Source organism: Aulonocara sp. 'chitande type north' Nkhata Bay, linkage group LG15 (assembly GCF_057382095.1).
Source record: "Aulonocara sp. 'chitande type north' Nkhata Bay isolate Kocher_YH1m ecotype deep benthic linkage group LG15, A_spYH_male_GT1.1, whole genome shotgun sequence".
In the NCBI taxonomy this organism is placed as follows: Eukaryota; Metazoa; Chordata; class Actinopteri; order Cichliformes; family Cichlidae; genus Aulonocara; species Aulonocara sp. 'chitande type north' Nkhata Bay.
The window spans coordinates 19026283-19053434 of record NC_141358.1 but is presented as its reverse complement, the minus strand read 5'-3'; the positions used below and the strand labels follow the sequence as shown (position 1 = coordinate 19053434).

General features: G+C 39.7%; 1 protein-coding gene across 9 annotated transcripts in view; it reads right to left on the bottom strand.

The window, feature by feature from the left end:
- Positions 1–27152, bottom strand: part of LOC147312922 (DNA (cytosine-5)-methyltransferase 3A-like) — a 99567-nt gene that overhangs the window by 12813 nt on the left and 59602 nt on the right. For all 9 annotated transcript variants that reach the window (XM_086264823.1, XM_086264820.1, XM_086264822.1 and 6 more), the window contains 9 exons: positions 16676–16879; positions 10350–10508; positions 8540–8647; positions 7910–8057; positions 4865–5008; positions 4608–4652; positions 3866–3945; positions 2675–2787; positions 1536–1719 (listed from right to left, as the gene is read on the bottom strand). In XM_086264823.1, coding sequence (XP_086120949.1) covers positions 1536–1719; positions 2675–2787; positions 3866–3945; positions 4608–4652; positions 4865–5008; positions 7910–8057; positions 8540–8647; positions 10350–10508; positions 16676–16879 — 1185 coding nt within the window. The remainder of the gene's footprint in view (positions 1–1535; positions 1720–2674; positions 2788–3865; positions 3946–4607; positions 4653–4864; positions 5009–7909; positions 8058–8539; positions 8648–10349; positions 10509–16675; positions 16880–27152) is intronic.

Genomic DNA, 27152 nt, shown 5'->3' with positions numbered 1-27152 from the left:
AATCCTGACAGGAATTCTGAGGCACCCCCTCTACCCCTTAGCCTGGAGGAGGCTTTAATGTGCTTTACCTGGTAATGATCTGGGCGGATGGTAATGAAGTGAGACACCTGTAAATGTTTAAACATCTGTTAACTGGCGGGAATCACAGACGCCCTCTTCGTGTTGTTGTTTGGATATGGGAACAGATTTATTGCTCGTCTATAAATGAGGGGTCGAGCTCGCAGCCTCTCTCTTCCACCGGGTCATTCGGTTCGCTGGAACTTTGGTTGCTTTATTTATTGTTTTACTTGCTCGTGGCTTATAACTGATGAACTCGCTGCATTAGTTATGTGTGGTAATTCTTTCCTACCTGTTGATCCTCGGTCGTGATGTGGCTAATTATTAAACTTGCAAATTGTAATCACAGCACATAAGAAGGTATATCTACAGTCATATTATCTACAAGTAAAGTAAAGTGAAAGTAAGAAAATATGTCTGCTTTTGGTTTCTCACACTGGCATGTGTAAATATCTGGGAATCCCCTTACTTCTGAAACAACCAGGACTTCATTAACGTGTTAGATGTTATGATGGAGGTCTTTAATCTTCATTAAGACTTTCACAGTTGATAAATTCTCTGGTCCTTCAGCCTTCATGGTAACGCAGAACAAAAGCAAGATATCAAAGTGCTTCCTGCCTGGTGTTTCCACCTTGTGACAGATGGCAGTTAAAGGGAACTTTGACACTCGAGATCTGGAAGAAACTATAGGCATCGCATATGAATGGCGTATCATGTGATATGATATGACATCATATGAAGAGCAGCATCTGGACAGGATAGAGCTGATTTGGAGGAAAATTTTTGGACTTGAAGCTGTGTAGCACCAAGTGTCAGGAATTCTCGAAACAGATGTCTGGCAGCCGGTCAGTAAAGTGAAACAGAAATAAATCTGGCTTCTACAACAGGTCTGTGATCCAAAGCAGATTTGAGAATCTGCAGCGAGCTACAAGAAGCACGAGCATCTCCTAACTGTTCCACACTTTTATTTTAAAAAAAGAGGCAATCATGCTTTTGAGGTTGTAGCTACCAAATGTTAGAACAGCCTTCCTCGGCCTATCAGGTCAGCCAAATCACTGGTTTGTTTTAAACAATCACTAAAAGCTAAGTTCTCTAGGTTAGCTTTTGCTTAATCTTTCACCCATTATTTTTGGCCTTTTGTTCTTCTGATATGTCTGTATAGGAGTGTGTATGCAGGAGTGAAAGACCCATGTGTTTGACTGTCTGTATGCATGTATTATATCTAGATGGATCTCTCTTCATTCATCAAATATGGCGCCACTTTTTTCTAGAAGGACTCTCCTACATTATGAAAACAGTGTTAAAAACAGATCTGGACAAACTTTTTTGCTCTTTAACAATCCACACAAATCAATTACAACATGTGATAATAAAAGATTACTAATTTATCACCTCTGACACTCTTAACAACCAACAAGGCAATTCAAGCCCAACGAGTAAGGGAAATTGTTTTGTAGGAAGAGAGCATTCAAACTTACAAATTCCTGCTCGTGGTTGTTGGCAAAGAAATGCTGTAGTCTGCAGGGCCAGTCATCCCGCCGTCGCAGTAGGCCGTAGGTGTTGCGGGGTCCACACATGTAGCAGTTCCAGGGGTCTTCTTTGATGGCTGCCGCTGCCGAGCCAGCCCCGACCAGGAGATCCACGCACTCCACACAAAAACACCTAAACGCACACACAGCAATTCATCATGTCTCATGTCTATTTATCCACTCACTAACATGTCTTTGTCAAGTAACAAATAAAGTTCAGCCTTTGAACAGTGCAAGTCTCAGAGAAATTCCAAAAATAAAAAAGACTCGTAGGCTTCGTCTCGAACTCTACTGACAGTGCAATTAGAAGAAGACTGAAAAAGTATGACCTGTTTGTAAGGGTTGCTGGGAAAAAGCCTCTTTTCTCTAAAAAGAACATGGCAGCATGGCTTAGGTTTACAAATTAAATCTGAAGAAACAACAGACTTCTGGAACAAAGTCCTTTGGACATTCAAGACCAAAGTGGAGATAACTGGCCATAATGCACAACACTCAATTTAGCATATCAGCATAAACACCCCAAACCTGCTGCAATTATAGCTGCCAGTCTTTTAGGGTATGTCTCTACCAGCTTTGCACATCTAGAGACTGAAATCCTTGCCCATTCTTGCAGCTCTACAACAGAATGGCTGAAACTTCAGTGAACGTGAATAACATTGTAAGGAACAGTGAACCAAAATTCCTTTACTAGGATATGAGGATCTCATTAAGTCATACAGAAAACAAATACTTCAAGTTGTTGCTACTTAAGGTGAACCTACAAACTACTGAAGGTGTTGAGGTGTACCTGGCTTTTTACAGGACTGCAGAGAGTTCTTTGAAAAAACCACTTTGGACTGAAGCTCATTATTTTCATGTCTGATCTCTGCTCTGTTTGCAGTGAAAGGATTAGAGCCGAGATGCCAAAATCAACTGTGTACTCTCTTTTGAAATAAACAAATCCACATGAGCTTTGTGCCAATAAAGAAAGTGATTTATCACGTTTGGACATTTAGGTGTAAACTGTTCCTGTACATGTGAAATTGAAAACCTTAGCAGGACCTGAATGTGTTGAAAGAAGCTGCTGTTTGCAAACCCCTGATACTGACCTACAGCAGTTGTTGTTGCCACACATGAGCACTTCCCTGCCTCCACAGCAGATGGTGCAGTAGGACTGGTAGCCATCATCGTCATACTGGTAGGCGCACTCCAGGAACGAGTTCTGCCGAGGAGCAAAACACAAGTTTTTTTTTTGTTTCTCCTTCTGTTCATTGAGTTTATTTTTACATGCCTGTGAACTACAACAGATTACCAATATGTAACTGATGTTCCAATAATATTGTCACTGCTTCCAAAACAGCTAGCTGCTTGGATTTTTCCCCTGGGGAAATGCAGCTTCCACACATACTGGGTGAGATATTTGTTGCTGGAAGAAATTTATCATGGAAAAACATTTTCTGGTTCCAGCTTCCCAAATGTGAGAATTTGAGACTCTTTGTATTATTTAGTATTGTTCTTAATATCTTTGTGGTCTGGATTGTTTTTTCATTCACTTTTGCATGTTGACAGGCAAAAATACTCAGTTAATAATAATAAGAGTGATTAGTTGCAGCCTTGGAGAACTGTACACACAGGAACCTTCATGTTGAACATGCAGAATCTGAGCATAACAGCTGAGATTTGGGGTATTCTGGGGCTGTCTGGGGTCTGTTTATGCTCACATCGTGTGAGTTCTTTTGACCAATCACATGCTACCTGATTACTTGAACTCAGTAGTAAGTTCAGTTTAAAATCACATGGAAGTGCCAAATATTCATAGTTTGTTTTATAAGTGTTATATAGAGTTAAAGCATTATGTTTTATATATGAGACCTTTAAAGCTGTAGCTCAACACCACTGAATAAAGCTCTGCAGTAAAAGCTACAGCAGTGCAATTGTACGTAGCATTATTGGGAAAACTTGTGATGCTGAAAAATGTATGAATATAGTCAAACTAATTTCACAAACTAACTCCTTCATCCACCTATGGGACAGTCAGATTTGACCACACTGAGAAACCTTTCATGTTTAACCTTTCATGACCAACCTGTGCTTTGGCCTCCGCTCACAGTCCAGAGACATGCTTGTTAGGTTAATTGGTGATTCTAAATTGGCTGTACATGTGGGTGCGAACGGTTGTCTGAGTGCACGGCGCCTGTACAGTTTGGATAGACTACAGCCCCTCTGTGACCTTAGGCTGGATAAGCAATTAAGAAAATAATATATAATAAATAATAAATAATAAAAAGAGGGATTCTCACCTTGCAGCCCTGGCACATTGCTCCTACAAACAGAGGATGCTCCAGGGAGACATTGAGGCTTCCACAGGAGATGCAGATATCTGAACAAAAACAGAGAGAAAATACAGACAAACTAAATCTACAGCATTTGTTAGTTTGTTTAAGTGTCTGTTTATATGTACTTTGACATTTTGTAGACAGTAAACACATCAGCTATTTGTCTAAAATGTAGGGACAGTTAAAAGGCCTGAATCAGATAACGAGACAGACTGCTGGAATAAGGTCTCAGTACATCTGCTATGCTAAGACAATCTGGGGCCGTATAGGGTTTGTGTGATTAAAATTAATAAATAAAATGAACTCTAAATTTTACAGGAAAGAGCAGAAAAAGTAGGAGTGATATGCAGTCGTTGGCTGGTCCAATTGAAGGCAGGTTATACAGATCTAGTAAAACTGATTTATTTTACAGCTTATGCTTAACAAGCGAAAGCTTAATAATAGTCCTTTATTCTTTTTTATTAGATGAATTTGAGAGACAACTACGAACCAAATGCCGGTTTAAGGAGATAAAGCATTTTTAAAGGATTGTGTCAATCTTTGTTAATCCTTTATTAATATTTTGTGTCATGTTATTACTCAACTTTGAATCTTCTGGATCCAAGGTTAACCAAAGCTAAGACAAAAGAAATACTAGAAAGAAAATAAAGTATCCCTTCTTTGGTTTAAATATGAATGACGGTTAAACAACTGGAGATGCTTTTACCTTCTATATTCCTGGTCTTCTTTTTGATCTCAAATATAAGTCTCTCTGGAAAACAAAACACAAGTTAGTTCAAATACATATAAACGATAACAACAATACAAGTTTAATAGAAGGTATGATATTATCAGCCTAGTGTGGGTTTAAAAGAAAGCGGAATATTAAACAACAATCTGTGTTTTCGTTTTACATGCTAAATGGACAAAATAAAAAGAAAGTTGTTTTTTTTTTATTTCAATTTTTTTTTTTTGCATTTTTACCTCTGGTCCCTTCGTCGATCACCTCTCTGATCTTTGCTTTTTCTTGCGTGTTTTTGCGTGGTTTCTTTGCAGGTGGAGGTGTGTACGCAGCCTCAGGCTCCCCCCACATCTCTGGGTACACTTCCTTATATGGATTTTGTTCCTCTGTAGAGATAGGGGCATGAAGTTAACACATGGACACATTAAATGAACTAAAGCAGGGCAATGTTTGTACTGAGAGAGATCCATACAGCTTTATGGAGCGTACTTTTGATAACTGATAAATGTTTTTGCTTTCAGCCCCACTTTTCCTGTCAGTAATGACAATTTCTATGGTTTAGATAGAAATTGTTGCAGTAAATATTCTTTTTAGGATACGGGTCTTTTCTACATACAAATAATTTGTAACTTTTCCCAAAGGAAAATCACAAAGGCTGTAAAACAAAAACAGAAGTTTAACAGTTTCACCTGATTCTTTAAGTAAGACTTCATTCACTAAAGCAAAAACACATTTGGTTACCCAAATGCCCCCCCCCCACAAAGAAAAAAAAAACCAGCAGAAAAAGATATAAACATCTGTGGAATCAGATAAGACAGACACCCTGCCAAACCAATATGCCTTACGTGGATAGGAAACCCCATAAGAGCTGGAAAAAACCCTCCTTAACAGAATAATTAATACATTAATAATGAGCTCATTTGTCTTGTTTTTCTGCCAGTGGTGCAGCGACTGAAATCTAACAAGTGGAAGAGAGCTGGAGAGATCCATATAACATATAAAAGATGACTTTCACTTTGGTTGTTAAACAGACAGAAGGGACTGAATGAATATGTCATAATTGGAGTAAACTGATGATAATGATATCTTTATCATACACATAAACTAAAGAGACAGAATCAGCCAGGCAGGTAAATTAAAACTGCAAAGATTCCAATTTCAGACACTTTTATTACAGTGAACCTCAAGTTATCAGCAGCTGCATATAAGCAGAGTAGCATGTAAATAAACCACATTTTTGGTTAGATAGTTTCTCTATCACACAGATGGAAAAAAATGGTTGCCTGTAGCATCCTACGAAAGAAAAAAAACGACTGTGCGGCATTATGCTGACCAATATCAAGGTTAATCACTGCACTAGGTCTTTACTGCTATTGAACTCCAGTGTGTTGTATTACTAATCAATGCAGCGGTGCGTATCACACAACTGTGGTGCAAGATGAACGCTAATTTAAATGTTTATATAGAATTAAAGTGGACTTTCTTTAGAACTTTTAACCTTATTTTGATTCAGTTATCCAGTGTGTGACCCTCTGGAAAACTGCTGATTTTTATTTTACACTGTGGCTGAACACAAACTCAGCTTTGGACTATAGTCAGAGGCATACATGGATCCAGACACTTTTTTCACTAATTGTTTTCTTATCCAAGGCTAAATCCGTGTGTGGAAGCTCCAGCAGTGTACAGTTGCTTATCACAGCCAACAACTTATACAGCTGTCTTTGATATCCTTGTAGCTAAATGCTTTACATGTGCAGTGCTGTGAATGTCATGGTCAAGACTGCAAAATAAAAAACGTTATACCAAAGATGTGAAACATGAGTAAAAATGGCCCTGAAATCTGTCATTTCTCCACTTTTTTCAATAAAATATCTTGCTATTTCCTTTATTTTGATGCCAGCTTTACAGCCTTACAAAATGGGCACAGAGCTAAAATAATACTATTAATATTACAATACAGACGGATTGGGGCTGCGGCTGCAGTAATGCGGACGCTGCACCGGTCAGTCGTGGTGAAGAGGGAGCTGAGTGTAAAAGCGAAGCTCTCAATTTACCGGTCGATCTACGTCCCTACACTCACCTATGGCCACGAGCTGTGGGTAGTGACCGAAAGAACGAGATCGCGGATACAAGCGGCGGAAATGAGCTTCCTCCGAAGGGTGGCTGGCCTCTCCCTTAGAGATAGGGTGAGAAGTTCGGCCATCCGGGAGGGGCTTAGAGTAGAGCAGCTGCTGCTCCACATCGAAAGGAGCCAGCTGAGGTGGTTCGGGCATCTGGCAAGGATGCCCCCTGGGCGCCTCCTGGGCGAGGTGTTCCAGGCATGTCCCACCGGGAGGAGGCCCCGGGGCAGACCCAGGACACGCTGGAGAGATTATATCTCTCGGCTGGCCTGGGAACGCCTTGGTATTCCCCCGGACAAGCTGGAGGAGGTGGCTGGGGAGAGGGAGGTCTGGACCTCTTTGCTTAGGCTGCTACCCCCGCGACCCGACCTCGGATAAGCGGATGAAGATGGATGGATGGATGGATAATATTACAATACTATTATTATTATTTTGCTTACAATAACTCTACATCGCAAGGTTTTGTGCTTTTCTCCACCCTCACGATTAAACTGTAATGTTCACTGAATGACAGCAGACCCCGAATGTGAACGTTTTCAGAGTACACTCATTTACATTTATTAAAGCAAGAAGATCAAATTAAGCTCAAACTGAGTTAACTGAATTAAAATGAGTTTAATGTCTCTGGTATAGATACTGGGATCTATAAACATGACCTGGTTCAACTGGCCACCCATACTGTAACACTGCCTCTACCATGTTTGACAGGTGATATGTTATGCTTCGGCTCATGAGCCGTTTCTGTCCTTCTCCATACTTTTCTCTTCCCAGTCATTCTGGTGCAATTTAACCTTGGTTTCATTTGTCGAGATACTTGTATTTTAATGTTTCTACAAAGTCTAATCTATTCTTCTTGTTCCTGGGTGTAACCAGTGGCCTGTGCTTTTTTGTAAATCCCATGTATCTCCATTCATCAAGGTGTCGCTTTACTGTAGACTGACAATGATACGCCTACCTCTCTCAGAGTGTTCTTATTCAGTTAGATGTTTAGTTGTCTTCTGGGGATTTTCAGGCAAGAGTAATTTCTAAATTGCATTTACATGTGCTGTGTACTGTGCATTTACAGTACACAGCACATAGTGTGGCTCCTACAGTTGTAAACAGGTAATTTGATGTGCCCAGTTAACAATGATGGAGGTGGTGTTTGTGTGAGAGAAGATGACATACCCTCTGGAGGGTCCAATGATTGTGGACCAGCGGGCAGGAAGCCGGTCATGGCCCACTCTATCATCTCTCTGGTCTGAAGATCCACCCCCTCTGCATCATCACTGCCATCACAGGAAGGAACTGGCCTCCCCGCCCGGACGCTGGCCACCTAAACATAACATACACAAGCAGTCGAACTTATGTATATACCAAAGTTTCCGTATCATTAATTGGAAATAGAAGTGATGGCAGTGATGGAAAACAGTTTTTCATGTGGCTCCTATGGCAAGTTAAAACACTAATGTGGTTGTAGCATACGAGACACAGTGGGTGCCACTGAAGCTTCTCTCTCTCTCACTTTTTCACCAAAAACGAACCCCACACAAAATTATAGATTGGACTGCTGTTACCCACATGTTACCACTTTTAAATTGTGGGCAGATCAAGATGAGAACACCACCTCCACAAATGCAAAATAGCCAACCAGGCTGAGCGCACAAGAGAGGAATGACTCTTAGACCAGCACATTCATATTTTTTGGCTTTTTTGGTGTTTGATTTCATCCTGAGAGATTTATAGTTTCCAAGCCTATTAACATCAACATCAACCATCTACACACTCAGAGCAGAGATTAAATAGTGGGTTTGTTACCCGCAGAGCCTCGAAGATGGCTTTCCGGTACATGGACTGTTTGTTGTAGGTTGGCTGGTGGAAGGCAGATGAGAAAGCGCTCAGGGGCATCAACTTCTCCACACAGACCTACACAGTGAAGGAGGAGAGCCACAAATCATCATCAGAAAAGAAGATACCTTGAAATCTCTATTCTTTTAGAGAAGATTTTAGACTTTTAGACATAAAAACTTGGTCTTAGCTTACTAAATTCTCAATGTTCAAAATTCACAAAAAAATAAATTATTATATTTTCCCAAATGTCAAATTTTATCAAATAATTGTGAAAAAATTCATAAAGATTTCAGCCAAGGAACTGTAGCTTCAACGCAGTCTACCACAGACGATAGCTGAGTATCATATTTCAAAAGTTTTAATTGACTGACAATATCTCCATATGTTATCATCTGTAATTTTATTTGTTTACATTTGCTGCACATCTCTTTCTCCCCCCTTCAGAGGCCGATAAGGTGAACCAGGACTTGAGGCTCAATGCAGTAACTTCAGGTTTAACCCTGGATTCTTCAGGAATTACTTTATTTCTGCTGTTTGCCTGGGCTTGTCTGGGCTTCTCTGCTTGGGCCCAGACCTCCCTCTCCCCAGCCACCTCCTCCAGCTTGTCTGGGGGAACACCAAGGCATTCCCAGGCCAGCCGAGAGATATAATCTCTCCAGTGTGTCCTGGGTCTGCCCCAGGCAGGAGGCACCCAGGAGGCATCCTTGTCAGATGCCCGAACCACCTCAACTGGCTCCTTTCGATGTGAAGGAGCAGCGGCTCTACTCTGAGCACTTCCCGAATGGCCAAACTTCTCACCCTATCTCTAAGGTAGAGGCCAGCCACCCTTTGGAGGAAGCCCATTTCTACTGCTTGTATCTGCGATCTCGTTCTTTGGGTCACTACCCACAGCTCGTGGCCATAGGTGAGGGTAGGGACGTAGATCAACCAGTAAATTGAGAGCTTCGCTTTTACACTCAGCTCTCTCTTCACCACGGCGGAACACCAATCCGTCTGTCGATCTCCCACTCCCAACTTCTCCCGTCACTCGCGAGCAAGACCCCGAGATACTTAAACTCCTCCACTTGGGGCAGGAACTCGTCCCTGAACCGGAGTGGGCACTCTACCCTTTTCCGGCTGAGGACCATGGCCTCAGATTTAGAGGTGCTAATTCTCATTCCCACCGTTTCACACTCAGCTGCGAACCGTTCCAAGGCGAGCTGGAGGCAATAACCCGATGAAGCCAACAGACCCACATCATCTGTGAAAAGCAGAGATGAGATCCTGAGACCTCCGAATTGAAAGCCTTCCGCCACTTGGCTGCGCCTAGAAATCCTGTCCATAAAATTATGAACAGAACCGGGGACAAAGGGCAGCCCTGGAACGAGTCCGACTTATTGCCGGCTATGCAGACCAAGCTCTTGCAACGGTCGTATAAGGACTGAATGGCCCGTAGCGATGGGCCAGACACCCCATACTCCCGGAGCACCTCCCACAGGACACCCCAAGGGAAACGGTCAAATGCCTTCTCCAAGCCCAGAAAACACATGTAGACTGGTTGGGCAAACTCCCATGCACCTTCAAGTATCCTTGAGAGGATGAAGAGCTGATCCAGTTAATATATAGATATTTCCCTTAAAACTGTTGCTCTTAAATAATATTATATTTAACCAACAGTTTAATTTAATTGTAATTCTAGTACATTTTCTCTTGAGTGCATTTTATTTTTAGCCACCACTACATCAGCATCAGCACTACATCATCAGATCTGTCTAGCCGTAGCACTAATGATACTCACCACAGAGAATTTGCCATCACCAAACCACATTACCCAGCGAGTGCCGTCTGCAGCTCGACTCCGGCCGCTCATCAACCAGGAAACAATCCGGCCGGGCCACCAGGAGAAACCTCGCAGCTTTCCAAACACCAGAGTCCCGATGCCAAAGCCCCGACCATCCTGTTGGCACACACAGAGAAAACAACTGATTTCTAACTGATTAAATAGCTGCTAAACTGAATATTAGAGTCTGAAAAATAGATATAATGGAGGAAAATTGCACTTAATCGTGTTTCCTTTCTATGAGGCATCTACAAGGGGCTCTTTTTTTAAGAGAGCATTTTGCTTTAGGGACTAAAAATGTAAACTTTCCTCTAGTTTTAAAAGAATGATGAGTATCTTAGCAACAGACTCATCAAATTAAAGGCTTTTTAAAACCCTTTTAATATCAAACAGAATATAATTTTTTTTGGGGGTGGGGGGGGGGGGGGGGGTGCGGAAAGAATTACAACATACAAACAATTTTATCAGTGTTTCACAGAACATGAGCTGCAGCCATATATAGATTACTAAACAGGGCTTCCTGACTCCTTGGGCCCCTGGGTAAGAGCTTCTGTGTGATGTTGTGTTAATATTAATGGAAAGATATACTGTATTGATCCCACGAGGGAAATTGTTTTCTGTTCCTTTTTCAAAGTCTTAGAGTTCAACTAACTAACTACAAAAAAGGGCAAAAATATCCTACAGAGATGGAAAACAACCTCAAAAAACAACCCCCAGTGCAATCTAGTGTGCAATTAATGCTGGTCGCAGGCCTGAGAAATGGTAGGTTTCTTCTGGTGTAAAAATCTCAGTCAAATGAAATATGTGGATCAATCTCCGGCAGGAAATAAAAGAGCAGCTGAATGTTGTATAGGCAAAGTTTTATGTCGCTGGCACTAAAATTTATTTCATTTCTCAACAAGAATTTCTGTGTTTTTTTTAAATATAGAAACACATTCCACTGAAGCAATTTTACAGTAATATTGTAATTAGGTGAACAAGAACCTTCAAGCTGTTGAACTCTTATCTCTGAGTAAAGTCAGCAAAAACAATCACAAGCTGAGAAAACTTGAAGCACTGAATCATGCTTCTTCTGTAGTCTTTTTTTCAGTGTAGCAATGACTGATAAAATAGCCACAAAATGACTACAACTTGGCCTCTGTGTATAAAGTGTGGCCCGATTTTGCATTCATTGGATCCATATAAGACCAACAAGATTGGCTGTTGGATTATAACCTATTAAAAAATGACTAGCTAGTTCTTGCTAAAACTGTCTACAGAAGTAAATAGAATTTATTCAAGATGTTTAAAAAAATCAGTATTCATTGTTTTAACATAAATGGGATCATTTCATGTACAACAGTATATAAATAACAAGAGACAGTTATCAAGTACATTGAAACTAAACAGGTCAAGGACATCAACATCAACTCAAAGAAAACAATGCTCAACCCACACTTGTCTCTGTCAGTCAAAACGGATTTGAATTGATTAAAAGGAATTAGCTTAGTATCTAATTTTTCAAGCTTCTGCAGATTGTTCCACTTCTGTAGAGCACAGTACATAAAAGCCAGTTTCCAGATTGCAGTATTAGCAGAATATTATCTTCAAGGACCAAATAGAGCCTAGTGTAAAATTGATCTACAGTTAAACAAAGAAATGTAAGATTCCCAGGAAGCTTGCCAAGAACTACTTAAATAAAACACTTTTCTCTTCTCACTGTCACCAAACTTCCTCATATTGATCTTGAAGTTGTGTTTTAAAGCCATGCCCAGTTAGGAACCTGAAATTAAAATATTATACTGCATCAATAGAGTTTAAAAATAGAAGCAGAAGAATGTGTCTAAATTAGTAACAGCTAAAATACTCACTGGACAGTTTTCTTGACTGGGATTCTTTCTATAAAATAAGACTTAGTTCATGACATTGGTTTTTGAACCATAGTCTTACATCAAGCCAGAAATGTGTGTGCACATATGTATTTAGTTGTCACTCTTTAAATTGGTGTGCAAATAGAAATATTCAGTTGGTCATCACTATATATATTAGGGGTGCAACGATATTCGTATCGATATTGAACCGTTCGATACAGTGCTTTCGGTTCGGTACGCATATGTATCGAACAATACAAAATTGGTAATTTATTTTATCAACTTTCCTTCTGACGATGCTGTCTGTGTTGAGCGCTCAGTGAATCTGCGTTCGACTACTCCGCCTAGGCTGCACTGTCGAGCGCAGATCCACTGAGCGCTCAACACAGACAGCATCATCAGAAGGAAGAGCGCAGGGCAAGCTAGCGAGACAGAAGTTAAGCTCTCCTTGCAACATGGCAAATTGAACCTCCCCCACCCTCATTCAGATCTGGCGTTTGGAATTATTTTGGTTTTCATGTGACGTATGACCCTGAAGGTAAGCGAGTCATGGACTAAAGTAAAACAGTATGTTGGATGTGCCACGCAATGCTCAATTACATGGGTGGGAACTAGTGTGTTAGCGCAGTTAGCTCGTTAACGCGTTGGCCGTCCAGCCCCATGCACGGGGCGATCAGGGGTAACTCGTTAACGGAGATTTGCTGTGTTGTGGCGTTAACGTCATTTCAACGAGATTAACGCTAACAGCACTAGTGGGAACACAACGAATATGACTGCACATTTACGCCGACATCATCCTAGTGCAAAGACAAGTGGAAGCAGACAAAAACAACAAGCACGCATGCTACAAACTTTACCCGAGTCATTTAGACAGCCGTTAGCACATGATTCTCCTTATGGGGACCTGATATGTTTAATATGCTGCTGAGAATATAGCCCAGAAGAAGCGTATAGTATAGCTTTTATTTTGGAAAGAGCCATTTCTCTGTAATAAACTCTCTTTTCCAAAGATGAGTGATTCCTCAATCAGATACAGGGCTCGCAATATCGCTAGCCCGACGTCCCGGGGCTAGCGATTTTTCCAGTCGGGCTACCAAAATCTATTTCTTCCCTGCCCGTCGGGCTATCGTAGGAAGGAAAAATATATGTCAATGCTTTTGCATTCTTTCGGAAATGTAGCTGGGTAATTATGTCATTGGCATCGGTGAGCCACTGTCAATATGTGACATATTGAAATCGCGTTTTAATTTGCGCTTGTTTTTTGCTTTCACTTTGCAATCGCGCGAACTGTGTATAGAGAGCGACAGCACTGATTGGTGAGTGATGATAATTTGCGCACCAATTCCTCTGCGTGTGTAAAAGCAGCAGGATATATATTTCAGTTCTGCTGAGCCAAATAAGACAGGTCAGGGTGAAGAAGTGACAGCCAAAGAAAAGCTTAACACAAAACGGAAAAGTTATGACAACTCAGACTATAAGGCAAAAAGAAAGTGCAGCTTTATGGTTTCATGGACAAAAGAATTTCTGTGGCTGCAATATGATGAGCTAAATAACCAGGGCTGCACATAAGTGGTCCGCAGGCGCGCATTCGCTGTCAAAATAAAAAACACACACAAGGGTTAGGGTTAAATTTAAAAACTGTACTTTTGAGTTAAAATATATATTTATAATTTTAATAAATGACAAATTAAAAAGGCATGAACATTTTTTTGTATCGAAAAAATATCGAACCGTGACACCAAAGTATCGAACCGAACCGAACCGTGAATTTTGTGTATTGTTGCACCCCTAATAAAAAAAAAAAACACCCAGCACGCCCCTGCGGGCGGTTTATCCTTCAAGCTCGGGTCCTCTACCAGAGGCCTGGGAGCTTGAGGGTCCTGCGCAGTATCTTAGCTGTTCCCAGGACTGCGCTCTTCTGGACAGAGATCTCCGATGTTGTTCCCGGGATCTGCTGGAGCCACTCGCCTATCTTGGGAGTCACCGCACCTAGTGCTCCGATTACCACGGGGACCACCGTTACCTTCACCCTCCACATCCTCTCGAGCTCTTCTCTGAGCCCTTGGTATTTCTCCAGCTTCTCGTGTTCCTTCTTCCTGATATTGCTGTCATTCGGAACCGCTACATCGATCACTACGGCCGTCTTCTTCTGTTTGTCTACCACCACTATGTCCGGTTGGTTAGCCACCACCATTTTGTCCGTCTGTATCTGGAAGTCCCACAGGATCTTAGCTCGGTCATTCTCCACCACCCTTGGGGGCATCTCCCATTTTGACCTCGGGACTTCCAGGTTATACTCCGCACAGATGTTCCTGTACACTATGCCGGCCACTTGGTTATGGCGTTCCATGTATGCCTTGCCTGCTAGCATCTTGCACCCTGCTGTTATGTGCTGGATTGTCTCTGGGGCATCTTTACACAGCCTGCACCTGGGGTCTTGCCTGGTGTGATAGACCCCAGCCTCTATGGATCTTGTGCTCAGAGCTTGTTCTTGTGCTGCCATGATTAGTGCCTCTGTGCTGTCTTTCAGTCCAGCTTTGTCCAGCCACTGGTAGGATTTCTGGATATCAGCCACCTCCTCTATCTGCCGGTGTGTACATGTATAAACGCAATAGTGCAATAGACCTCAATACTTGAAATGTGCAATTCACTTGTATTTTTATTTTTATTCCTATTTATTCTATTTATCCCCTTCGTATATTTTATTTATATTTGTCTCTGTATTTATATATGTGTGTGTATGTGTGTGTGTGTGTATATATATATATATATATATATATAATATTCTGTAACTGTAACTTCGGTCGTTGCTGTGCTTTTTGGAAATCGAATTTCCCAGAGGAACCCACCTGAGGGATTAATAAAGTTCTATCTTATCTTATCTTATCTTATCTTATATAGATATAGATATACATATGCATATACATGTACACATTTAAACTAACATGCATGTTATGGCGTGCCTGTCATCAGAGGGCGCTGTTGTGTGTAAAATAGCATTGACCGTGTACAGGTGAATTTTACTGTTTCTGACCTTTACTCCTAAGCTAATTGTTAAATGTGAATAAAAGTGGTCCTAGAATAAAACCCTGTGGCACACCTTTGTTAACACCACCAGATATCATCCATAAGCCACACTTTGTTTTCAACAACTGAGAAAACCAGTTCTCAGCTTGACTTTTCATCCAATCGAAAGAACCTGATGATTGACAACATTTAATATAAAATATATGTGCTTTGATATAATTAACACTGTTTAAATTGTGGCTTTCAGAGAATGGATACTCTGAAGCAGAGCCATTCAAAATAAACACTATTATTTCACATCACCAGTAAACTGATGACAGAAAATGACAGAGAGGGAGGAGGAGAAGCAACAAATGTTCCCAGCCAGACCGGAGATGAGTCACAGTGACACTCCCGGAGCTTTCAACTATATCAACATCACATATTGTACATGGTCGTCCTAAATGAATTTAGCATCCCAAGTTTTCATGAAAATGGAGATGTTCAATACTGTTTTATCATTTTAAGTAATTCCGATCATGCTGGTTTAAAAGGTGAGAGAATAAAATTAAAGTTTGAAATTAAAGTTTTGGTGAGATTTATTCTGTGAGCTCCGGCTCTTAAATTGAAGAACAAACTCAGATGTTTTAAACTGACCACTCAATCACTTACTACCCACTGTAAATTATTCACTACACAGTGAACTAATCAGTGAACAGATGCAGACAGCTGTTGATACATGCATGTGTCACTGCCACAGAATTATACCCCTAATTATCTCTGCCTCTAAAACAAAGGAAGAGCACTGACACTTTAGTGTTACTATGCTCTGTAATTGAAAAAAATCTCACTACAGCATTTAAATATACATTTGTAACACATATCATATGTGATTTTCAGACCTACTGTCTGAAGTTTAACTCAATTTTAAAGCCCTCCAAAAAAAGGCGTCAGAAATTCACAGAGTGTGAAGGTGGGGCCAGGCTTGTTGTATGGAGGGAAAAAGAGGTTTAAGTCATAGAAAAAAAGCTGTAGGAATGAGTGTGACTGGGTGAAAGCATCTTTAGTACATGGTTGAATGTAGTAAAGGTTCTTTAAGTGCTCAGTAATAAGCATGTTATAGTTTTATGCCCAAAAGGCTGCTAGTGTTCATCAAACAAGCACAAGGCTTTTTATTACAATGGACCAACTCTGCATGCACCCTTCATCTGGACCTCAAAGAAGCATAAAAGGAGTGACACACTAGTGGTGTCTGGTCTGCAACAGAGTATTATTAGATCCACCTTTTGGGCTTTTCTAAAATACACTGCAGTGCATCTGGTGAAGTCTGAAGTAAGAAATACAAGTTGGTTCAGCGAGCGTGAATCTGAGCCTCGAGCCCGGAGGATGTATGGGGTTGGACCAAAAATGACAGCCAGAATCTCTCACCTGGTATTCAATCTCACTGGGCGTGGCCTGTTCTCCCCTGGCGACCGGCTCGGGTGTCACAGCGACCGTCGGAGAGGCAGGGTCTGTGTGTTGTTGTGAAGGGGGAGGGGCAGGGCTGGCGGGCTCCTCCTCTTTCTGAAAGTCAGCTTCTGAGAGGTCATCCATCATGTTTATCTCTGCCTCTCGGTAGGCCCGTCGCTCTGCCTGCGAGAGAGGAAGGATACTTTTATTCCATCAACGTTGTTTGATGCACAGGTGTTGAGTTCACAGGATGACACAGGGGAAAAGTCCTTCCCACAAGAATTAAACACAAATGCCTTTAATGCTTTAATAAAAACACAAAAGAAGCATGTTCCCAAAATATCAATTATGAGATAATAAAAACACAGATTTCTCCTCTGGTAGATGCGAGTACATGCTGGCAGGTTGATAAACATGATTGAAACAAGAGAAGGTGGTGAGGTAATATGTTTTTTTCTCCAACTGTTGCAAAAACAAGCAATTTATTTTAGTTTTGAAATGCTAATTTTCTAGATACTCTTCAGAAAAGTTGCCTAGTCACTTATATGCATGGTTCCTAAACATCACGAAAAGATGAATATATGAGGGTTTTTTTTATAATTGTGTGGAAAGTTTTAAACAAAGCAGCCTGATATCAGTCAGAGGGAACTGAACTGACTTGTCCCACTCTGACTCACACGGAGGAGAACAGTAGATTAAATCATATCTATACTTGTCTTGAAAATCTGAGGTTAATTAACATTTGGAAGTGATACAGACTGACTGAAGGCTTTAGTGTGTTATATTCCAGTACACGTCAAACTGTGGAGCCTGCTTTTGACTTTTCTACTAAAAACTAATGCAGAAACTGGTGCGCTAAAAGTCATTAAAGTCTCTGATGCTCAAAATTTCCTGGCTAGGAGATCCGGTCTGGTGTTAAAGGTGTCACCTCATATTCAAACTAAATCTATGCCCAAAATCTTTTAATTTTCTACCTCACCAAGGCTCTTTGTCAAAGGATGGTTTGGCAAAGCTATGAGGTAATGTCAGCATTATCTTACAAGAAGGAAAATGTATAAAATGTTGTATTTGAAGTAATTGGAAGTTTTAATCAAGTTAAAAACATTAGAAATTAACAAGTGGACACATTGACAACAAATTGTTTTTCAGCTCAAGTTAATATTTATTAGGCCCTGGAAAAATAACTGTAAAAATGTTCCAATTTTTGACCTTATGTGAGTGTAAGAACAAATTAAAATTCCTATTACTAATTTCTGCTCCATGTCAAAATTTCCAACACCAGACTCACGATTTATGTCCGACTTTTTATCAGATTTTCCTTTGGGCAAACCTCCCACATGTACGCATATCCTCCTCCACCAGTACTGATATCATTAGATAATAGATTACTCATTCAAATGTTTCATCAAATAAGACTTCACGTTTACAATAGGTTGTGTGGGTTTGCCATTTTGCTCTTGCTATTTTACTGCGAGTAGAAATATGAGAAGAATGAGAAAAAAATGCAAACAAAAGGTCCCTGGCTCAATGGTTTCTTTGGCAAGTGAACAAGCAAAAAATGTACTACTGAATACTGAAGCAGCATTTAAACAAATGTTTTGCTATTTCAACTTTCTACCACAAATCAAGAAGTCAGCAGATCTCAGAGCTGGGCCAAATCAGCCAGGGGCTCAGCAAATGTCCCTCCACATACTGGTGTGGTAAATTTAACTTTTTAAGTTGCTTTAACCTGCCTACAATTTTCGCACAGCTGCAAGCCACATTGGAACCCACCTGGGTCTCACAAGAGGGCCATAAATTAGGCAGGTGGAAGCATCAGTCTTCTTTTTTACTCTATTTGTCCTGAGTGAAAAATGAATATGAATGATGTGAATAATGTCAGGTTATTTGAAATTTTAAACATTGTAAAAGTAGGTAAATAATAAACACACATAAATAGATATAGACCTATGTAGCTTTGAGTTCTGATATAGTGAATAAGAGATTCCAATCAAGATAACTATAGATAACTAATACGAGCTAAACTCAAAATATTATTTAATTATTGTACACATACAATTCAGAATAAAAGAAATGACTGACTATTATTACCTGTATTTATTTTTTACTATTTTTTTTTTTAATTTGGACAACAACAACAGTGTTGCTCTGATTGTCATCATCCCAGGGTTGGGATTTTCATTGACTATATTTAAGTTTGTATTTTATGGTTCTTGTATTTGCTTGTTGTCCACCTTTTCCTCTGTCTCTGTCTTCATGTTTAGCATGTGTCATTTGGTCATGTCATGTTTTACTGTGAAGGCTAGTCTTCTGCAGTGTCTTACTCTAACTTTTCTTCCTGCTTTTCTCTCGCCTTTGTCAATTACATCCAGCAGTGTCAGGATTCAGTTCCCTATCAGTCCTCAGTGTGTATATATAGTGCTTACTCTGTTCTGTCTTCTGTCATGTTGTCTGCTTAGAGTATATGAAACTATCAGTTTACTTCCTCCTTGTGTCCTGGTGCCCTTTTCCTCGTATCCTGTGTTCATTCAGTTTGGTTAACTGTTGATTGGTGAGGGGTTTTTTTTGTTCCTATTCAACTCTCCACACAGCTACACTGTGACATGAATAGCACAGGTTTAAGAATTTAAACAATAACACCCAAACTCAAAAGAAAAAAGTGACTCTAGAAACTTTTGAAGATAGTTAAAAAGATGACAGCTGACTGGCAACTTCATCAGCTATTATGTACGTTAAAATCTTCCCTGCATATTACTGTCATTGATCATGTCTGGCATGCCCGCGCCTGTCGAGGACATCGTCTCCTCCTCATGTGTGTTTCCCCATCTATGATAAACTTTGTTTTATTTCTGCTGGTCCGTAGCCAAACACTGTCCTTCGAGGAGGTCTCATAACTGATGCTTTTTGTGGTTCTTTCTAGCTAAAGTGGCGGCTGCTCTAGATCAGGGCCCTGCTGCCTCGAGCTGCAGGAACAATCCTTTAATTGTTCCTCTAAACAGGAAGTGAGTGGGGAAAGAGGGTGCGGTGGGGAGGGAGTTCAGTGGGTTCAACTTAGGAAGGAGAGAGAGAAAGAGAGGAAGAGAAAACAAAGAGCGAGAGAGTAAATAGGATTATATCATAAAACTGGAGAATACAGCACAGACAGAATGCGCAGCTCTTTGAGTGGAAGTCAGGAAGACACAGAGCTCAGATTTTCAACTTAGAGTTGACTTCATTGTACAGCAGTTGTGACCAATTACAACATCATACTATAAAAATACACGATTAAAATTACAAGTCTTGTATTCATACTTTCCCTAAAGTACAAAAGTACACCAACCCCCCCCCAAATGTGAATGAGTTTCATTATTAGTTTAATAGAGAGTGGGTTAAGGAGTTTGAGCTGTACTTTAATATTTTAGAAGTCAATGATCAGCTTTGTGTATAAAATCCTTGGAAAAAACAAACATTTGAATTCACTCAGACTGGCCTTTAGGCTCCGATCAATGCCTGTGGTTGCAAAAAGACTTGAGGTCTATGTCAAATCAGCCCTCAGCTCCCTTTATTTATGACCTTAATAAAACCTTTCCTGATGACTTTATGGTCTCAGTCACTAGTTTCCTGTGTTACTGAATAAAACCTGATTTTAATTTTGTAAACAGCACCCATTAGAGTTTAAAAGAAAGATAAATCAGGGTCTGGTTTACCCTTTGATTGACAATTTGCTACTGTATGAGAGTGGAGCGTTGCTCGATTTCTAGTTCAATCCATCCCTTCCTTTTTCAAAGCATTTTGTGGTGGCTGACATACTCATCTCTGGACTTAACAGGAAAAGTTTGACGTCACAGTGGCTACAATCATCTTTATAATTTCTAAACACTCCACACTTTGACTGGACTAGCTTTGCATCATCAAGTTCTTTATTCATCGTCTACTGGGCCTTGATGTTGCCCGTCATGTCATCCTCCAATGCAAGATGTTTTTATCTCCACTCCCCTTAGAGATTAAAGGGTTAGATATTAGAAAATGGAGACCCCAGAGGACAAACATGTGAAATAAAAGCAAAGAGATGGAAAGAGATACAGCAAGGAGACACTTTAAAGTGGACATAGCTACATATTTTTATTCTTGTACTCCACTTAAGTAGCTTTGCATGATTCATAAAACAACGTAATCCAGTTTTATTTTTCCAACTGAACCTTAAGGAAGCCCCTCAGTTCATTATTGTCTATTTCTGATGTCATATATAGCCAAGAACTAAAAAAAAAAGTACAAACTCAATGTTTATAGCAGTCTGATGCCTGAACTTTTGGATTACATGAACAGATACTGACATTGTTATTTAAAAGTTTGAACAGGAGCACACTGGCCTCCAAATTTTAGTGAAAAGTAAGAATAAGTAAATATCAGAAGGGCACTTAGAAAGCGCAGACCTCCACCAAGGCCATTTTTAAATAAAGTAATCCAGGTCGGCACCAAAATAGTAAAGGTTCTTTTTTTATACCTCTCCTCAAATTTCATGGAAACTGGTAATTTTGCACATTTCATAACATTACAACCTAAAACTCATAATTGTACATAAGGATGGGATTTGAGTAAGCATAGTGCCCACCCGTGATTATCAGTAATAGCTACCTGCAGAAAATCAAACTTCGGTGCTGAAAGATGACACAGTAATGTGGCCCTGAGTTGAGCTCTCAGCTTAAAAAACAAAAAAAAACAAAAAAAACTAACCATGTGCTCACTCCTACAGGTGAGGTCCTATTGACCTAAAATCTTTCTAACACTAAAGAGAACCATTTGTTTGTTACTGGAGCTGATGTAGAAACCTGCTGCATTCTGCTAAATAGAAAAAAGAAAAGGAGAAAAATGGTGAGGGCTACTGATGGCATAAATTCACGTGGAGGAGACAGTTTGTGACGGTGTTCTCCCGAGTATGACCCCGAGGTGAGAAGGTCACTTTTTCTCACTCCTGTTGGCCTCTGACCTCATAAAATCCTAATCAGCCTGTTACATGGATCATAGACAAACCACACACACACTCGCTCACTCACATACACAAAGAAAGTGAGGAAATCTCCATATGTCTTCACTGGTCCCTAAAACATCTGGGAGACTTAAATAAAAAAACTGTTTTTTTCCTTCCTGCAGCTAAATGGCAGCTATTTTTATTTTTTTATTAGTGCAAATGTTTTGTGCACTAAAAGTAAAGCAAGCACACACAAAAAAATACACTTATTTTGCAGTTGACCTCTCTTGAAAATACTAAATCAAGTGGATATTTGGTGTGAACACAGCTGGCTTTGTTATGAGTTTAGAAGCTATAACTAACTAAATACTTTGTGGTTTACATTAAACAGCTGTTCATACTGACCCTCCTATAATAATCCAAATTCTTTACAATCTCAGAAAAAGGCTTCCCAGGCCCTTTCATCAATATATATAAATTTTTGTCTAAGGAAATAATCTAGGCTGTAGTATCCAGTGCAGACCGACTGATTTCATATGAATTGAGCCCTTTGGCATTTAAAAGCCTGATGTTCTTTGTGTTTTGTCATTTTTACGAGAATTATAGAACCAAGAAGAAACAGGTTTCAGCCTTGTGATAATTTTCTCACATCACTCTGATCTTTTCTTGAAAGTGTTCTAATCTTTCTGTCGAACACAGAACAAACTGAGAAAATCCTCTGGATAAACTGCACAAATGTCTGGTGTATTTTTATTTAACAGTGTAATGGTGCACAGATTACATATGTACACATTAACCAGTTATTACTGTGTTAGTCTGGACAAGCTGACAGTCCTTTGCTTAGATTTCAGATTCCAAATCTTTACTCCAAGGATTTTGCTTATATATGGGAACTTTCTGATGGGCAGATGTTGTTTCATGGATTTGTTCTCTTAATGTCTTCAGACAGGCCACACTTCAGAAGCCAAGTTCACACAATTTTCATCAATTAATTCTTGTTTGGTTATTTTCCCTAACAAAAATATTAGATCTAGTTTCTTGCCATAATTTTCACCTGGTTTTCTGCCCCACAGTTTGAGATCCACTGATGTAATCCCAGACCAGAGTGGCTGGACTGTGGCGGCCACACCATCTGTTGCAGGATGAGTTGTTCTTCGTGTGGCTGAAGATAGATCTTTATGACTCTGGCTGTGAGTTTGGTGTCGTTGTCAGGCTGCAGAACGAATCTGGAGCCGATCAGATGCCTCCCTGCTGGTATTTTGTGACCATAAAATAAGTTCCTATACCTTCTGCAGTCTGTATGTGTGCATGCTGGATGAACCGTAGTTTGACATTTTTAACATACACACATGTCGCCCTTATTTACATTCCTTCCATCTTTGTTTAGGCATTCTTGTCATTTTAACCTAGCAATGTAATTCACCACAATATTTTGCCACAGTAACAATGACCTTCAGGGTCAGACCTTAAAATGTTATGCAGATACAGCAGGAATTAGTCCAATTACGGGTTTGGAATTCAAAAGTTTTTAGGCTTGATGCCTGAAAAAAGGTCAGCTGTTAACACCAGCTGTAGAAATTTTGTTTTGTTCTACAACATTAAATATGCAAATATACCAATCTTGAATTTTGGCCCTTTTATGTGTCCCGCAGAAAGTGATTGTGAATAAGTGGCTAAATGAGCTGGTTTTAAAGTAGTGAAGTAGGCCACGAAGTGCTGTACAGAAGAACCAAAGTGTTAAAAAGAAAAGCAGCAAGTCTAGAGGGCAGGAAAAACAAAGCTGGGCTCCAGTCTAATATCTTAGTTTAGAAAGATTCCCAAGTCATTGAAGAGACCCTGAAGTATCTGCTTGTCAGGCATAATAAGAGCTCTAAATACTTTAAAAAAAGCTGCTTCAGGTCGTCATTTATAACCTCATTTGGCAGAGGATACACTGGACCATCATTCACGGAAGTATAGAAGAAAACAATATGCTGTAATCCACAGCCACGCTCTATCAGACTGTTCATGAAAACAACCGACATAACTGACAAGCGCCACAGATAATGTGTTAAATAATTAGTTCTTCACTTCATGTCATGACCTGCTGTCATGTTTTTAACCTCAAATGAGAGTTTGTTAAACCCACAGCTGAAGATTAAGCTGCTGAGATAAAATCTACTCTAAGTTATTGCTTTGCGTGAAGAACGTAGGTTTATATATAAAAATATCTGAGGTATAAGTGAACTGAACATGAAATATTTAGACAATAAGATTGGTGGGCTGATTAAGGTCCAGAGGGAACACTGGGACTGTAGTTTGATGTGCTTCATAGAGACGTTGCCACACTCACGTGAATACACACACTCTGACTGTACTTGTCTTCAGGACTTTTCGGTTAATCTGAGCGATAAGAAGAAATGTGTGAGGACTGTGTGTGGATAGCTGTGATTTAAATATGGTGTAGAATAGGGCTGTGTCATATTGTACTGTCTGTGATAACAAGGGTATAATGTTTTACATGATAGAACAGTGCCATGTCGAGATATAAATTATACAATAATGCTTAAGTTGCCTAGCAACAACGACACAAGCCCAAACATGTCTAAGAGCAGGAGCAGCGTGCTGATGACCACTGAGTACCTAAAAAAGGACAACCACCTCTATCCTCTAAGCAAAATTATTGGAAAAACATGCTTAAAAGCTGTTACCATTAAAGGTGGAAACAACAAACTTGTTTCACCAAGTCTACAAAAGAGGCGATACTAACAGCTGGTGACGTGTAACACAAAAGTAAATAAATGACTCAATCAAACATCGCTGGAGTATTTGTTAGTTGCACTCTATGTGGCAGGAAGAGCAAATGCTGGATGGTTATTACTCATGCGGTTATGTGGTGGTACAGGAGGGCTTTAAGCGACTGGCTAAAAAGCTCGACATCCCAGGTGGAAAATATTGCTTTAATTTCTGTTTTATTATGCGACAATATTTGTGCAGGCTCCTAAAGAATTACAAGGTTAAGTTACTTTAGTTAAATGTTAAACCGAAGTGTCATGATTATGTTATAGTTAAAATTCTCAGGACATCATTGTAAGCTCCATATTGTTATATTTTGCTTTCTAGTCATTGAGCTTATTTACTTTTTCCTATTTTCTGATTAAGTGAGCTCCTTCTGTTCTGTAGTTTTTACCACACTGTACCATTTTAATTGAGCTATTCTACTTATTTTATGCTTTGTTGTTATATGTTGTGTTTAAAGGTTTGGTATAAATGAAGTTTATCTTAAAACACAAAGAAGAAAAGACTGTAAGGGGGTAGGACTGATCATGTATCAATTCCACACTTTTTTAGAAACAAAGGTAAGACACTGAAAATCTGAACTGTTCACATCATCCTAGACTCCAAGATAAAGAACAACCAAGACTGGATCCCAACGATCCTTCATTCTAATCACACACATGACAGGGGCAGAAAATTAAGCTCAGTGCTGCCTCTAAGAGGGGCAACTCTTATAGTGAGGGTGGAGATGCTCTGCAGAACCAGAAGGACACCTGGTGAACCTCACCATGGAGATGCCCATTGTGAAGCAGTAATAGTCCAGAGTTTGAGGATTGTACGGAAGACATCCACCCAAAGTTCAGGAAAAGAGGTCCTGAAACTCTGGGTTTTGCTGCAGTTCATTCTCATGGAATTTATACCTTAAAGCTAAGAATAAATATTCAGAGAAATCATCACAAACATTTCATCATCACTAACGACACAGCACAGCAAAACATTACAATCCAATGCAATCTCCAGCTTCTACATCATGCGTATCAGAATCTCAATGGAGGTTTTCTGTGTTGTTTACAGGAGCAGTTTTGACTATGAGGTGATAACCTCTTAATATTACCACCTTACGATTGTGACAGCCATGCGCACTGTAACTGTGATATAAAATGTTCATCCTGTTTCTTCTCTAAATTCTAAATTGTAATTTGATCTCAACCTGGGCTCATCTAAACTTTTTGCTGTTGCTGTGAAAGAAACTCAATCATTACGTGTAGCATCTGGACCGGATCATCTCATTAGAGGACTTGGAGCTGGCTCGTGCTGCTGAGTGAACTCGGCCAAAGCCAGTCCTGCTTACTGGATGAAACTGTGTTTGTTGCCTGGCAACCTTAGCTGATTGAACACTCCACCAGGAAGTTTTTTTCATGGATGAGGATGACTCACTGGTGACAGGCAGATATGCATTCATCACCTGCTTGGGTTTCTGTGAGCGCAGGGCTCTGGGCTGAAATAACCTGCAGGGTCAGCTTCATGCAACCAGCATTACATAAAAAAACACAAAGGGATTTGTCACCTTTATTCAAACTGTGGATGCAGTGAAGGCAAAAAATTATTATTAATCTGATAATATTACTGGTAGCTTTACAGGGAATTTATAGCACAAAAAGGTTTTACATGCAGTTATTTCAGCACAAACTACTATTTGGACCGTTATTTGGTGTACTCCATATGGCCAACACTAAGTTTCGCAATAAGCAATACATTGAAATATATTCCAATATAGTGCACATATACTTGTATACTTAGATATTTATTTTTTACTATATTACCTTATTTATATTATATGTATATATATATGTTTATATTTTACTTTGTCTTACAGCTAGGACTGCTACAAATAAAGAAACATACGTAGACAGATGTTAACTAAGCAATGAATTATGAGTAAGCACAGCTGTTTGTGGGCTTTATAGGACAGAATACACTTGCAGTATAGGGCATGCACTAAAAACTGAATTAAGATCATTAGAGCAACAGCATTTTTCACAGTTTAAACATATGTATATGACACAATTTATCACATTCTTTAGTGTTAGCTAGCAAGACTTTGAAGTAAATGTATTTTAAAGAACACATGCTTTGTCTCTTCAAATCATGATGGCAACGAAGAAAACAGAGCTTTAAAACAAATGGTAACCGTTGTATTTTAACCCAAACCATCATCTGTTTCTAAAATATGTAAACCAAATCATCTTTAACAATAATCAACGATAACCAGTAGGCCTTACTTCCTACAAGCCAACAAACAGTTGTGCTTAGTGTGGCCACAAAAGTTTATATGTTAGTTTACTCTGTCAACAAGTACTATACAATGGTGCCGGTTAACATGCCTGTTATCTGCTTTCTTGCACAGATCCCTTATTTTTTGTAAAAATCTAAAAGAAGAAACTTAAATCAAGGAGGAGTATTGAATAGAAATATTAATATTAGGAATACAAATATAATAAATAAATGCAGATATTGTGTTATGAGGTAAGAATTTCTGTATCTGGTGTTGGAGAAAGTGCTGCTGCCAGTCTGGTAAGAAAATTTCCCCCCTTTAAAAATTTAAAACATTATGTAAATGGACACAAATTGGGTGCAGGAAAAATTTAAAATGTGTGTCTAGAGACATGGATCAATAGAACGGAGGTTATGATTATTTCAGGAACTCCTTTGAGACTTTGTTGGATATAAACATGTTTTGAAGGACACGTT